Source organism: Dreissena polymorpha, chromosome 16 (genome assembly GCF_020536995.1).
Source record: "Dreissena polymorpha isolate Duluth1 chromosome 16, UMN_Dpol_1.0, whole genome shotgun sequence".
Lineage (NCBI taxonomy): Eukaryota > Metazoa > Mollusca > Bivalvia > Myida > Dreissenidae > Dreissena > Dreissena polymorpha.
In genome coordinates this window covers 48,038,683-48,055,090 of record NC_068370.1, presented here as the reverse complement: position 1 = coordinate 48,055,090, position 16,408 = coordinate 48,038,683, and the positions used below count along the sequence as shown (strand labels likewise).

Genomic DNA, 16,408 nt, shown 5'->3' with positions numbered 1-16,408 from the left:
ACTGAAAATGGTGCAGTTTACCTCTTGAACAACAAGCAGACGTATTAGTGTGTCAAACGTTCCTCAACGCAAGCGCGTCAAATTTCAATGCTGAAAACGTTATATCGTGAGGTGAAGGGATACGTTTAAGTGTTTTTTTCCAGGCCACGCTACCCCTTTTAAAGTCATTTAGCGCCACGCTGCCCATTTCAAAGGCAGCCGCCCTGCCCTTTCATGACATGAGCACCCGCTGTTTTCCGCGCCCTTATTGTTATCATCTTAATAGCCCTTTGTCCAAACTCTTTTGCCGACTTGTATCAGAGTATGGCCCCAAGGCCGCGAAGATTTGTTTGGTCATGCGTGAATAACCCCGTGTCAATATTTATCGATAATTTTAGTGGCTTATACCAAGCACACTAATTGGTCGGTAATGTGTACTCGTCCACGATAAAATCGTGGACAATTACTTCGGAGACTTCTTTTGAAAACCTAGATTTTCCTCGTGGAAAATGTGCATTTCATGCATAATACAGTAATATCAAAACATTTATTTTAGATTTAGATAATTTATTAATTATTGACAGAATTACTGTAACGTTTTCTAATTAAACAAAATGCGAATCGCGTATTAGGCGAACATATTATACGAGTTTACGTTGCTATGCGCACCTGTCGCTTATCATTTTAACAATATGGCGGACAATACAGCAAATGGAGACATAGAAAGGTAAATGTATTAAAATTAATTAAAGTAAGTTAAATACAACAATTACCATTAAATGTGCTTGTTTATATTTATATGTGTATATGTTTATCTCAAAACCACTTATTAACAGAACGTTTTTGCCCTTTTTTACCTAAACTGCGCGTTAAAATGCCCTTTTTCAAAGTAATGCGCCATGCCCCCTTTCCCTCCTGGGAAAAATCTTGCGATCCAAAATACTTAACAAAATATATTGTAGAAGTTCTTATTTTGCATACCTGTACTTAATTGTTTTCCATGCCTGTAAATAATAGTTCAAACTCACGTGTATATAAGTTGACTCTGTTTATATTGTCAATGTCAACTGTGTTTCACACTCACGACGTGTAAGATATTGTACTAGGTATACATATTACGTTTATGCTTTTAGTCAATGATTGTAAATTTTGTCTGATTATTTGTTCAGCTCTTCATGTATTTGGGGAAAATAAAGTTGCATATCGATGGCAGCGATCGTTCTTTTCTATAGAGATATTCGCGTCGTGACCGGCTTCCGGGATCTCAGTGACACGTAGGCAATGGTCGCGATTGTATTAATCCGCTCGATATGTTGTAACGTTTGGAAGGAATCGAGTTGAGGTTGAAAAAAGATCGGTCGATCAACGTCCGATTATCGCCCGGCGATTGCCCTACATCGGATTTATTGTCCGTGTATCGGCAAAAAATCAAAGTATTTCCCAATGACATAAACGTCGGCCGGCCCGATGCCGGGCGATCGGCAGGCGATAACCGTGCGTTGATCGTCCGATCTTTTTTGTTTTATCCCAACTCGATTCCTTCCCGGGCCCAACGTCGGGTAAAATTTTAAGTTAGATTTAAAATTAATCCGGACGCCGCCCGATGCCACAAAATTACCCGGTGTCCGTGCGGTCATCGGCCGGGCGCTAGCTCGATGATCCTAAAAATACGTCTTCCGCTGGTAAGTTGATTTGTGTGATTGGTGTATTAAACTGTGTCACACATCGGACGGCTCCGACTTGTCCAGTCTCCCCGATGCCTGGATATCGGACACATCGGCCGGGGCCGGATTATTTGTGACTGAGGCATTATTAAGACGTGTATTCCTGTAATGACCTGTGGAATGAAGGCCTTTATAATTCAGCTGACCATAGCTTTAATCTCAACTTCGGACAAATCGTGCATCCGGTCCATTATGGTTTCCCAAATCCACCTCGCTCTCATAAAACTGTGTTGTGACTGCTCTGTTCTGCATGATATCAGAATCAGACAATTATTCTTGTTCCCAATTTTAAGCCCAATACTTAATGTGAGGGACAGGTAATACTTACAATATCTTTTACCCAGCACTGGTATATAGAGGTTATAAATATTGACATTTTTCAAAGGTTCAGTAATCACCAGCGCATCGAAACACACGTTATATGCACTGACGGTAATCCGATTACTTTGGTACGAAATATGTTATGGCGGTAAATACACTAATTAGTACTGGGTAGAAACTAGTTCACCGCGATTCAATACCCGTGGTTTACCGTCCCAATAATCAATACACGCCTACCAGCAAACCAATACTGCAATAGGTGTATTGACTGCGCTAATATAAAACATGGGGTTTGTGCGAATAGAAAATTATTGATTCGTTGGACATAAATATTGATAGTACACATTGACTCTTATTTCTTAAAATACTCTTTTTGAAATCGGATAAATTTATAAGGTAAGAGTGCTATAGTCGTTCTTGCTATGAATATCCTTAATCTAAGTTAAAAATTAAAACCTCCTTTATATGCGCTGCATTTGTCCATAGTCATAAACTTAATATTGACATGGGAGCATGATCAATAATACCATTAACACCATAAAAACGTCTGGGTAATTCCGTTTTTCGTTCATTCATCGATTCTTAATTATATTGAAAAACCTGTATATTATTGTATATACCTTGACTCCGCAGACGATTTATGGCATAAATCAAATCCATCTTTCGGTGGATTCCGATGATAGTTTTGTATTGTGTTTTGTTTCCGTGTTTGGTGCTACATCATACCGTTACAATCGTGTTAAACGTTTAATCTAAGAAGGCACTTCTCAAAGATAGCTAAAATTATAATTTTCATAAATGTATTTTTTACTTAAAGAAAATTGTCAATATCTTCAAACAAGCGAAATAGGTTATTGGTATACATATAGTTACGTTTTTTGATCACCAAAAATCTAAATAAATAATTAGACAATAACACACGGCTGAGGGCCAGTATGCGGCTAGGGTCGATTATAGATGGAGAGTAAGTTGTTTCCTTTTTTCCTAGTTCCTTTATCCTTATTCGAATAAGGAATAAGGAACTGTTCCTTATTCCTTATTCACGCGTAACATATTTGTTATAGGGTTTTAAAGAACAATAATGCAAACATTTCTGAAGTTAATCAAAACAAAATAACTCTTAATACATTTACTTTATGTAGTACGTTACATATTCATGTTTCTTCTTCGCGCTTGCATAGGATTTCTTGTTAAAACCGAACCGATATTTTCTAATTCGAATACTAACTTCACATCAACAAAACCTAAAGCATATACTATTATTTTACATGTATGTGATAAACAAAAACCAATCTTGTACATTTAAACATGTTTGTTTTTATTTTTTAATCCAGTGCCATATTCGAGGTTGAAAAAGGAACCAGTTCCTTATTCCCTATTAAAGCCGAATAAGGAACTGGCATTTTCTTACTTAAACATCAATGAAATTGATCCATAATTGACCACATATAAATGAACATATTATTTATATATTGGTTGTAAATGCAAAATTTTAACTGAAATACATTTCTACTAAGTTTAAAGTGATGATTATCCAGTTCCTTATTCAGTGTGAATAAGGAATAAGGAACTGATTACTTATTCAAATTGAATAAGGAACTGGAATTTTCTTTCGATTAATTATAGAAAATATCGGTTCGGTTTAAACAAGAAATCATATGCAAGCGCGAAGAAGACACATGAATATGTAACGTAATACATAAAGTTAATGTATTAGATTTATTTTGTTTTGATTTACTTCAGAAATCTTTGCATTATTGTTCTTTAAAACCCTATAACAAATATGTTACGCGTGAATAAGGAATAAGGAACAGTTCCTTATTCCTTATTCGAATAAGGAATAAGGAACTAGGAAAAAGGAACCAACTTACTATCCATCGATTATAGACCCTAAGTAACAACCCGATAGTTACATCAAATTATCGTTAAAAAGATTGATAAATGTTATTGAGAAAAAATGTAGACAGTTGTAAAGAGATTTACATAGTTAATCTTTTGCACAATGACTTAATAGTGGCCTGGTATTTGGCGCACGAATTTACGTTAGTAAGTTGCTAGATTAATTTTTCTTTATCAAGTTTCAAATGATATTTCAATGTACACAATAGTTCGTAGTGGAACAATTTTATTAAGCTTATCATAAAGGTTATGGTATATATTTGTATACAAGCATGGTACCTGTGAAAAGTGTAGCAATATTTGTATACAACATGACATAGCCATTTGTATATAAAGTTGTACTTGACGACACAAGTTATATGTTAAAAGACTTCGTCATAATTTATCACTTTTTGCTTGTAGGGTATAAAATATCCATCGACTGCAACAATACAACTATATTAATATTAGATATTCAGATGTTTGATTTAGTTGTTTATTCATATTGAAGAAAGTTTAACCTTTATTGTGACTTAACTATAAGCTTATACGTTATGGTTCTTAAATGTTCAAGAGAAAGTCTAAATATTTTGGACACTGGTTCCAATCCCGGTGAATGAATCGGTCTTATCGGTCTTATTTTTTTATTTTCGAAACATGATGTAATAAATGACCACACCCCCACATTATTCCCTCTCTCCACCCCCTCCCCAACACAAAAAGATTTTTTTTGAAACATAGTAAAAAAACACAAATATTTATTTTTATTAATTTTTATTACTTTATTTTTGAAAGACCGTCCAACCATCCCACCCAAGCTATTGCTATTAAACTTGAAATATAATCGTATTAGTTTGTTTTATGTCTTTTCAAGTGTTTAATAAATTGTTTAAGATAGACCTGAACTCAGAATCGTCTATAATGTACCACTTCTTTAAATCTTTAAAACATAAGCGATCAACATGTTTCAATTATGGTCCTCTTCCAGCTAGAATAAAATATATGACATTGACCTTATTGAATTTGAACAATTTCCCCATGATGGCTTACGTTATACTGTCAAGCACTCGAAAAGTCAATCGCGCTGTCTTCTGACAGCTCTTGTTTTAAATATGCTGATGATGTCCTAAATTGTCTTGGGTAAAAGAAAATAATTTTTGTTCCTAAGAAAAATGTCATGCCCACGGGGTCTTAATCCAAGATGGTCGACCAAAAACAAAGAAAATACCGTTTTTTTGCAAATGACACAAACAACATATATTTCCATGATTTTGTCAAGCTTTTTAATTTAAGCGTTTGAGAAATTATTATGCTTATTCAACAAATAAGTTTTTGGTGAAAAATTAAGCACTGTTAACACTGTAGGAAGAAAATGATTTCTTAAAAAGTGTTAATTATCTCGAAGAAATAAGGTTTACAAAATGTTCATACTCAATTCACCACTCGAGAGTATTAGTCTTTGTTATATAAGAATTCGCTTGACCAATCTGTATTAATACAAAGCGACATGGTTTTATCGACTTTATATGAAAATGATTAACTTGTTCATGCATACAATTCAATTAACACCTGTTCGAACGAAGACGCCAGACATTGTGTAATGTTGTCTTTTCTTATATATTATAAAGAATAAAGTTATGGTCATTCTAAGCATTATTGGCAAAATACTGGTCGGAATACCTCTATGCCAAAAACATAATCGGCTCAATAAACAGATTTGAAAACACAAACACACACGGTATTGAAAATCCTGTGAACATTATAAGTAGAAAAGGTAGCATGATCTTTAACATGCAAATTTACCACACTTAAATTGGACATGAGAGCCACCTCCGGTTTTAAGCGCCACATCCGTAACACGAGCTAGTCGTTTGGAAAAAAATGCAAACATATCTAGTGGATCGACCAAAAACCTTTTTTTTACGCTACACATTGTATATTGTGATGTAATATGTAGGTTGCAATTTCATATTTATTAGCACTTACAAGATAAATGAATCTTCGCTGAATCGCATAAAATAGACGGATTTTACAAATAAGGCGCCATATTTTTAAAAATTAACAAGAACATTTTACTCATCTCATTGATTTCTGAATTATATACATACATATAATATATATATATATATATATATATATATATATATATATATATATATATATATATATATATATATATATATAATTAATTATTTATTTATTTTTTATTTATATATATTATATATACATATATAACTTGGCAACACCTTGGAAGTATAATTGGCTTGTGTATTAAAACAAAGGAAAAGAGAGGCGGCGCCTGTGATCAAGGGCTTTCATAATTATCCGACTGAGTTAATGCACACCATTGTTGTGTGTGATCAACTAGACATGCTACGGTTAATCAAAACTTTAAGATAAAGTCTGTTAAGATAAACTTTAGTCCCAACACATAACAAGAGTTCCGCGGTAAAAGACATATGCCCCCCCCCCCCAGACAGGGCTTGAACTAGTGACCCCAATTTCAATCGGGGTCATCTTCTGTCCAAGGCTAATGAACATGTGAAGTATCAAGCCAATTGGTCAATTCGTTGACGAGTTATTGAGTGGAAACTATTTTAACACTAATTATGACAGTTACCTTGATCATTGACCTAGTGACCGCAATTTCGATAGGGGTCATCTACTGCCCAAGGCCAATGCACATGTGAAGTATCGACCCAATCGGTCAATTCGTTGACAATTTATTGATCGGAAACGAACTGGTCTACCGACAGACCGACAGACCGACCGACAGGCTAACCAACCGACATCAATTAAAACAATAAACCCCCTCTTCTGCGAAGGGGACATAATAAATTTAAAAGCAATGCTATTTTCAAATATTTAATAAAAATCCGGATAACAAATTTTCTACCAATTAACATATATTTAAGGGTCAATAATTTAGTCACTTAGCTTTATGGAACAATCAATGGCCGTTATTTATTTTTTAGCAACTAGACCCTGCATAAGGAGCAGAGAAATGCAAGTTATGGCGAACAAAACTTCAAGGGATTGATACCGGTTAATTTGGGGAAAAACTTTTTTTTTAATTTATAACAAATATATGTTGTTTTTTGTCAACAACTAAAAATAATTATTAATTGCATGACCAACGTTTTTGACCCGTTGGGTTAAATTGAATGTATTTATATATACATACAGATATTGGTTTTGTTTTGGTCATTTTCAGTTTTTCTCACAATAGTTTATTATGGCGTGTATACGTTTTAGTAAAAGAAACGAAAGTACAATAACACATCATACTAAGTGGTATAAATGGCACTGTTTATGTCACAAAACAAGCATGTTTTATTGGCAAATTAAACTGATGTCTTACAACAGTGTGTGTTATTTCACCAATGTGAGAGATTTGTATGCGTCAGTATATATCTTCTTATTTTCCTATTTTTATGCCCCGGTAGGGTGGCATATAGAAGTTCAACTGTCTGTCTGTCCGTCTGTCCATCTGTCGGTTCGTCCGTCCGTCCGAACGTCGTATGTACGTACGTACGTACGTCCGTCCGTACGTACGTAAAGTTTAACATTTGCCATAACTTTTGCAATATTAAAGATAGCAACTTAATATTTGGCATGCATTGGTATCTCATGGAGCTGCACATTTTGAGTGGTGAAAGGTGAAGGTCATCCTTCAAGGTCAAAGGTAAACACAAAAAAACGTCCATGGGAAGTAACACGCTTTAAAGGGATATAATTTCTAGTTTGTATGATTTTGCAGGTACAGATCATTACACAAGGGAAGTTATATTTTTTAAAGGGATATAATAAAAAAAAATTTTTAATTCAAAGCGGCTCAGTAGGGGGCATTGTTTTTCTGAAAAACACATCTATTGTTATATTAACTTTTCTATTACAGTCTAGTATATTCCAATTACATACAATGTTCATTCACTTATCAGTATAAAACAATCCCCAAAATGAACGAAACAAGATTTAAAAGTAACTATATTTTAAACATATCAACAAGCACATTAGTCATGTTTTCATCAGATTTGTCATTAACCCACTTTTCCTGTCTTATATATAACAATTATATTCACATTTAATAATATATTATTCCTCAGTTTTTTTTTCTTGTTTATTAATGTAGTTTGAATGATAAGTACTTCCGAATTGCTTTTCAGGTACAAATTAAAATATATTTTTGGCAAAAATAACTAATTGTGTGTACTGATCTTTCGTGTGTTTAATCATTTTTGTGTTCATTTTTTTATATTTTATCAAAAAACTTATTTCTTTTAACAAAATAATATCTTATAAATTGCTTAATTAAAATGCTCACCCAAACTGTGTAAATTATATTCTGAATATGCCATGTGTGAAAACACAGTATTTTCTTTATTTATGACAGGCAACCTTGGCGGCCATGTTGGATTTGGACAAGATTGTAATAAAAACCGTGTGGGAACAATATAGAATATTATAACCAAGCCTATGCAGGCTTTTCATTAGGAGGCGGCCGGCGGCCGATTTGACCGCCTCAAATGTTATTCAGGCCGGCTCAAATTCGGAAAGAAAATTAAAACAAAACATCGGCAAATTTTCACGACGATGACGAGATATTTAGTATTCGTTAATATACTAACTGTCTGAAACGGAAGTAAACAACCTAAACCGATATATGTTAACTGCTTTCTCATTGGTCGTATCGATATAATTGTCCAATCGCGGAGCGGTTAACGAGACTGTACGACTTTGATTCAAGGTCACAAACTGTGACAAAGTCAACAATTGGATATGTAAAAAAAAAGAAAAATAAACGACTATTTCGTTTGTGTTTCGAGTAAGAACGATAGTTCGCTGTTGAAGTTATCTTGTTCCAGTTTTTTTAACGTTTATCATTTACCGGCACCTCCGGATAAATGCACTTTCCTGCTACACTTACATTTCGTTTTTTATTTGATTTTCGACAGATTTCGTTGATGTTTGTTTTTTTCCGCGGAGTTTTGATCCTCCGAGCGGTAAGTGGATTTATTTGTTACCACATTTTACAGGAGGGTGAGTCTTTCATTAGGATAAATGAAACTCTCGATCCCCAAACTCTCCTGATTTTTCCTGATTAAGGTCGGATTTGGTTGGCTTAAATGCTAAATATATTGAATTGGCACTGCAATGTTAAGCTATGTCCAAATTTGTATTTGAAAAAAATGGCCCAAAGAAGATTCCTCAGCAAAATATTTAAATCCTAACATTGCATCAGCTGGGGCAACATATGCCCGATTTTTTTCCCAAATAATTTCCTAAGTTAATAAAAAAAACAACAACAATTATTCTCATGTCAACAGGCACGCAATCTTTATAAACTGAATAATCAATTATTTCAGAAAAAGACAGTCATTGTGTCCTCTTAACACAGTATTACTTATAAATGTTCAGGTATTTGATCATAAAATGCTTTAGTATTATTGTTTTAATTATTGTGATGTTTATCAGACTTTATTTTTCTTAAGGTAATTTACTCCTTTGGTAATAGTATTTGAATTGCTATTCACATACTCTTGGTAAAATGGGATCGTGTTAAGTAGAGGTTAATTATATTGAATGTTATTGTTTGACATGTGATAAAGATGTTTACAGGGTGTACTGTTTCTTCTTATTTGCAATAACTACTTGTGGACAAGTCATTTAAATTGATTTAGTTATATATTTTGAAATGTCATAGTCATTATTGGAAGTTACAACTTATTAAAATGTTAAAATTTCCAGTGTTTGTTTAATTCAGATTTTCATTAATACTGTAAAGAATACATGTTATGTACTGCACAGAAATTATACATTAAGCTAGGGCCCGGGCCCTTCGCCCCCGACGGGGACATTCCACCTCAGACCCATGCATCTACATGACAATTTAAAGAAATAGATTTTGATATTTGCTAGCCAAAGTATTTTTTTCTGTTTTGAATCTCTTAAAAATACAGGTGTCTTAAAGCTCAGGAGAAGCGATTTCTTTGTTTCAAATAAGTTAAATTGCAGGTGCTTCCGGGGACATAAAACGGCATATTCACAAATCTCTGGAAAACAAACAGTGCTAAAAAATATTTTAAGTAGTCATTTACTATTTAATTGATTATGTCCTCTGATTGTTGCATTTTTAATTTAAATATGTGTTCCTATATGCATTTATTGTTGTATTGACTTAAAAAACTAAAATGGATGCCCATTCTTAGTTTGCTGTCTTAGTCTACCCTAAAATTATACATGTTTTTTTGCATAATTGAATTATCAAAAACTGCATACTTTTAAAGGCATTGTCAGAGTTAATTGGTTAAGTTAGAGACAAAGTAAAGCAAATATATTCATTTTTCTTAAAATGAATCATCCTCTCTGGCCCCCTGGACCCCTGTCCAGGGTGTGCCCTGAACCCACCGTGGCTCTATCGGCACCCAGATTTTATTTTCAGGATTTCAAATTTGGGACAATTGACACCCCTGAGAGTTGATGTAACCTGAGGACTTTACAATTCACATTAACATCCTCTATTTTAACTGAGGAAAATCATGTAAAATATATGCGCCCAAAATCGCTCAAAAGCCACGATTTGGCACCTTTATTTCAAAAAATTTCCGGGGGGCATGAGTAAGTTTACCCCCTAGAACGTTGGCCTCCTCAAATAACTCAAAAGCCTGCTACAAAGAATCCTAATGAAAACCCTGCTATGTAGATTATCATTAGCACATTATTCAAATAAAACCTTTCAATCATGCAGCGTTAGCCTCTTTTTCGCCTAGAGCTCAATGTGAAATGTGTTGTCCCCTTTGTTGATGTTTTTTTCTCTAAACTTTTGCTATTATAATAAAAAAGAATGAATTTTATATTTAAAAACAATGCGCATGCACTTAAAAGTATTAAAAAGGTCAAAATATACAAAATCATAACAAGTAAACAAGCCTCGTATGTCTCAAAATATATCAATATGCATATAATGGATTGTTTCTTTATATTTGTCATTTACCCCACCAACTTTTCTTGTCTTACAAATCACATTCATGTTATCATATTCACATGAATTATTATATACTTATATTCCTTAATACCTTAGGTATGTATACATGTAAATTTAGTTTGGATGCTATTGTATCTAAACTGCTTTTCGGGTACAAATTGAAACATGTCATAAGAAAAACAACACATGTATTCTGTGCCCTTTTTCATTGATATTGTCATCTTTTTATACAATCTTTAATATTTTACCAAAACAAATATTTGTTGAATAAGAATAATACGTTTTCAATTGCTTAAATTAGAAAGCTTGACAAAATCATGGAAATATATGTTTTTGTTTCATTTGCTAAAAACGGTACTTTCTATGTTTTCGGTCGGTCATCTTGGCGGCAATCTTGGATTCAGACCCCGTGGGCATGAACTTTTTCTTGGGAACTAAATTTTTCTTTACCCGAGACAATGTAGAACATCATCAGCATATTTAAAAAAGGTTCCAAGCATGCACGTGGACCTCTGTTCCTACTAGACTCGACTCAATCCCAACCTTGGTGAATATATTTTGCAGACAAGAACTATGATTTAGTTTAACTAATTGCCTCAAGTTATCTTCAGAAATGTCACTTAAATCCGGCATCTTCAATGCCCTTAATTATGAAATCGGGAGCCAAAAACAGCGAGTGTCATTATTACTTCACACTACTCACAATAATTACAATTCCACCTAACGTCATTGAATGCCGATGTTTTCCTTGTCAGATGAGTGGGAAGACATTGGAAGAACTTGCGGAGGCTGTGGCAAACATCAGGAGGAGCAATCTGTCGGAGGCCAAGAGCTTCGCGAAGCCGCCACAGATGATGTTGGATACATTAACGGCAACCATGCTTCTGCTAGGGGAAGTGAACCCGGTAATCATGCATGATCTAAGACGAGTTGTATTTTCATTCTATAAAAAAAATGTTATTTCAAGCGGTTGTATCATTGTAAATAGCTCAAACATTTGTTTCGTACTAAAATAACACATTTCCCAGACGATGTAAAGACATATTACATTTTTTTATTACCGTGACGCCGTTTTATGCTGTAGACGTCATTTAACAAGAAATAGAGGATATTTGTTCCTGTCAGTGTAAGATCGTTTATTATTTCACGACAGATCATAAAAAATATATTGTGCGCCACTCGTGAAAATATTATTTTTCTACGATCACGAGTGAAATAACAAACAATCTTACACTGACAAGAACAAATTTTCTGTTTCTGTTATGCCATTTATCAAGAAAATACATGTAATTAACAGCTGTTTCCCTTTCGCTGAAAAGTTACTCTTTCTCGGAGTTTGTCCCGTGGCGTGCCTCAATACATTTCAAAACATAAAATGACATTTGCATAGAACAGGGAAAAGCACTTCCTGTAATATTAAGGTCACAACTTATATAATGCTTATTACTCTGACAGAGATGAAATAATAGTAACAATACAAAATGATCATTCTAATTTATTTTCTGTAAATATACATGCTGATAAACATCACATATAACAATTTTCACGACTTTAACTGACTCTAAGATCAACGAATGTCTTGTAATTGTCTGATCCGGCAGTTATCTTCAAACAAGCAATGGGTAAACTGTTAACATATGCAAGTATATCAATGATGAAATGAAAGCAGGAATAGTTGCAATGTGTTCCCATGCATCTGTTTATCATGCATGATGCTGACTCCAAAAAGTGTTACAGTGTAAGTTTATATCCCAATATCTTTCCCCATGTAGGACGCTTGTGTTGTTTGTGAAATATACGCTTGGATTTGTGTGCCAATATAAATTTGTGAGATGAACACATTTTTCCACATGTATTACAGTAAAACTTTCATGAAGTAATATTCTGACGATTAACTCCTTCATGAGCATTATCATAATTCTACAGTAAGTAACGTGATTAAGAAAATACTTGTATTGCACAACATTACATGATGTTAAACAAGAATAGTGGTGTATACAAGTTTTTTAAATATCGTTTGTATTTTTGGTCGAACACTTTAACAAAGGACTGAGCTGTTTGTCATTTGAAAATCAGGTGCTGTTAAAGATTTAAAAGCAAGACCGTTCCAAAAACGGGGATTTTACCAATATGTTTTGCTTATAAAAAATAATTTTAAAGATAAAAACGCGTATGGAAACAATATTCATGATTTTATTTTTATTTTACTAAAACAAGCGAAACAATTGTGCACTATAAGAGAAAATAATATTAGTACATTCAAGCAATTTCTCAGATGTCACGTAAGTAAACAGCAGATTTGTAGACGGTTTTCATTCAACAACTTGTTAATCCGACGTCTGCATTCTTGAAGCAAAACCAAGAAGAAGATGAAGAAAGCACAAACACCGTAGAGCCGAAGGGGCGTATTCATTTAAACGAGATATACAGTTGCTTACCGCGTGGAAATACACGCTATATAGTTCCGACTTACCTCGCTTAAACTCAGTCAGGTCCAGCATACGCATACTCCTCGCATAGTTCATACCATTCTTCATCATTTTATTGAACACCGCGTGTGGTGTCTTCAGATTATAAGAATCATACGTATATTGCAGACATGGGACACAATCAAGTACAACATGACAAGAGGAGACGGGAAAGGATTGACTAACCTGGTAAATATATGATTTCATTAAATGTTGATGATGATGATAATGATGATGATGATGATGAGACGATGATGATGATGATAATGACGTCATGTGAGGTAATAAAAAGCCAAAAAATATTCCGTAAAACAATGATAAACGGTATTCGTTTTTTTATACTAAAGGTGGTAGAATACGACCCCAGCGAAGTTTCAGACGCTACAAAGACCAAGGCCAAGGACTTGCTTTCGAAACACACGCTGCAAGATCTCAGGAAATGTTCTGTCTTCACCGCAATAGTGTTTGAATGGGTTTGTAGTTTAAAATAAAACTAAATCAAACAAAAAAATGTACTTTTGAATATATTTACGAGCTCTATCTTGAATAATTCTAAAAAACGATAAGGTGTGTGTATATTATAAATAAATACAGGTTAAACTAAGGACTCTTTAAAACATGATAGTTATGCCACATTAAAAATTGTTGTTTTTAGTAATATGTCAGAGTTAGAACAAAACAAGCTAGGTCAGTTGGAAGAGCGCTCGACTTTAAAATAATACGTAGATCGAACTCGATTTTGGGCCCGGCCTCATAACTTGTGTGGTTATGACCATCCTCCCTCTGACTCTGATTCCAGTATGGAATGTGTCATTTATGAGCATAAGTATGAACACAAAGTAATGGTGAACCAGCTTACCAACTAAAAATTTAAATTTAATAATTTACCGCCATGAAGTGCCTGATTTGAACTGAAATAAACTAACAATCAAACAACAAATGAAATAAACCCACATTTTATTCTTTCTTTTCGATTATGAACAGCGTGTTCATTATATTCTAAACATGCTTTGTTTAATAATTGTTATTTTAAGTTTGGTTATCATTCTTATTTCATGGCATTGTTTGGCAGGGTTATCCGATGTTCAAGATATAATACAAGACTATGACTGTCTTTGTAGTAATGAGTAAAACGGTTAAACACTATGATTTATAAATTACGGAGGTCTTGTTTATTCCATGAAGATTATAAAGTTTAAATTATTAAATACATGGTACAACGTCCTTCTGGGTAAAATGATGCAACAAGTAAATAAAAGCTCTTCGTTTTGCAATATGCATGAAAAAGTTATCCTCTTTTGACATTTGAAAATTTCAAGTAATTAACGCTACTTGAAGATGTAATGCCTAAATTACATTTAAACGATGAGATTAACGGGCGGAATGGATTTCTTGATATAAAAATATTGAAAAGAAAAAGCTAATTTATGATGTCTTACCATCAGAAATATAGAACTTTGCTTCTTAAAAAAACGAAAGTAACAAATAAACGGTTTGATTATTAAAAGTTAAATGTGGGCTTATAACATATATTCTAATTATTTAACTTTCAATCACTTAAAGGAACGACTGATCCTACCAAACTAAAACCAATCAATAATAACGTATAATGAAATAGTCACTTCACCTGCCTTTTTGCTGGTCAAACAGATCAACAATTCTGATTTTCTTTTTTATACTTGGCCTCTCGAATAAAATGTATTTGGATGACTACGAAACGTTTGCATCTTTTTTTCTTCTCTTTCTCTTTGAAAAAAATATATTTTGGTTGTTTACATTTGTCAAATATTGCAACACATAAACAATAATAAATAATAATACCCCGCCGAAAATGGTATAGGATATAAACATGGTAGGCGTCATGTCGTCCGTGTATTCGTACATGCGTTTGTTAAAGTATGTCTATGATATTTGCCTTTTCTAGTTATAATTATTTTCATGAGCATATGCGCAAAAATAAAGAAATATTATTGAATATGTATGGCTCGGTCAAATAAATAGTGTGTTTTTTAACTCCTGATGTATGCATATTCGTATAATATATATATATATTATAGTATTAACTTTGTACTCCATTGCAGGCCGTGGCAGCAGTTGACGCTTAGCTACAGCTTACTGTTTCCTATCTATATGATTATATTTCTTGTGTCATGGAACTGGGTGTACACTGTGCCACAGGAAATGACAGACTGGCGTGCTTGAGTAAGTTCGGAAACAACTACGTGAAACCTTGCGTGTTCAACAAGAGACTTACATTTTGGACAACATGTTTCGCCTAATATTTTAAGGAATAGAATGTTATTCTATTGGATGCTTTGGTTGTTCTAGACGTGTATATAATATTAAACAAGAAATAAATGTAACCGCGATAATTGACGTTAAAATTGATACCTCAAAAATCAATCATGAAAAAGATTATCAAGTTAAGTGTTGATGAAGGCCTTTCTGTAAAATACGTTGATTCGTCAATGACTTTCACAAGACAGTACTCGCCGCCCTTAGAAAATAGGTTTCATGTTAATATACAAAAATCGCATTTAGAGAGACATACAGTTTATTTGCGACTTTAGCACCTACAACAAATCGTAAAAAAACAATACAAAAACAATCGATCATAAATACATACGCGTAAGGTAATATAGGTTTGTTGTGATTCATCTTAAAACCACCGGTTACCATACTACCTGATATAGCGGTTTACATTGCCATACCAATAGAGCCATACATTAACTTAGGGTCAGGCGCATCTGCGTTTGGTGGCCTTTATAATGAACCAAATAAAACACGCAAGTTTTGCTTAATCCCAATGCATCAAGATATAAAAGGTCCACGGTCAGGACCGCGTTCATTGTTGATACAATCTTTCACGTATAGCATTACCCCGCAATTTGTATAATGTATTCGGTGTTTGCGTTCGGGGCATAGTTGCAAGAACTAGTTTGGGGCAGTGATATGACGGGATAAGGGGTTCATCAATTTTGAATGAGTTATTCAGTAAAGTATCAGAAAAGGATGATACGTCATAGTCTTGGTTTAGTTCAATATACCCAGAG

General features: G+C 33.7%; 1 protein-coding gene across 2 annotated transcripts; it reads left to right on the top strand.

The window, feature by feature from the left end:
- Positions 1-527: 527 nt before the first annotated feature.
- LOC127862996 (uncharacterized) lies at positions 528-15,727 on the top strand. 2 transcript variants are annotated; one of them, XM_052402311.1, is made up of 5 exons: positions 528-706; positions 11,643-11,792; positions 13,485-13,544; positions 13,703-13,828; positions 15,437-15,727. In XM_052402311.1, exons 2-5 carry the CDS (start codon positions 11,643-11,645, stop codon positions 15,458-15,460), a joined length of 360 nt encoding a protein of 119 aa, XP_052258271.1. In that variant the 5' UTR covers positions 528-706; the 3' UTR covers positions 15,461-15,727. The 2 variants fall into 2 exon arrangements, with proteins under 2 accessions (XP_052258271.1, XP_052258270.1); XM_052402310.1 differs by lacking the exon at positions 528-706 and adding an exon at positions 2,231-2,420.
- The last annotated feature ends 681 nt before the right edge of the window (positions 15,728-16,408 follow it).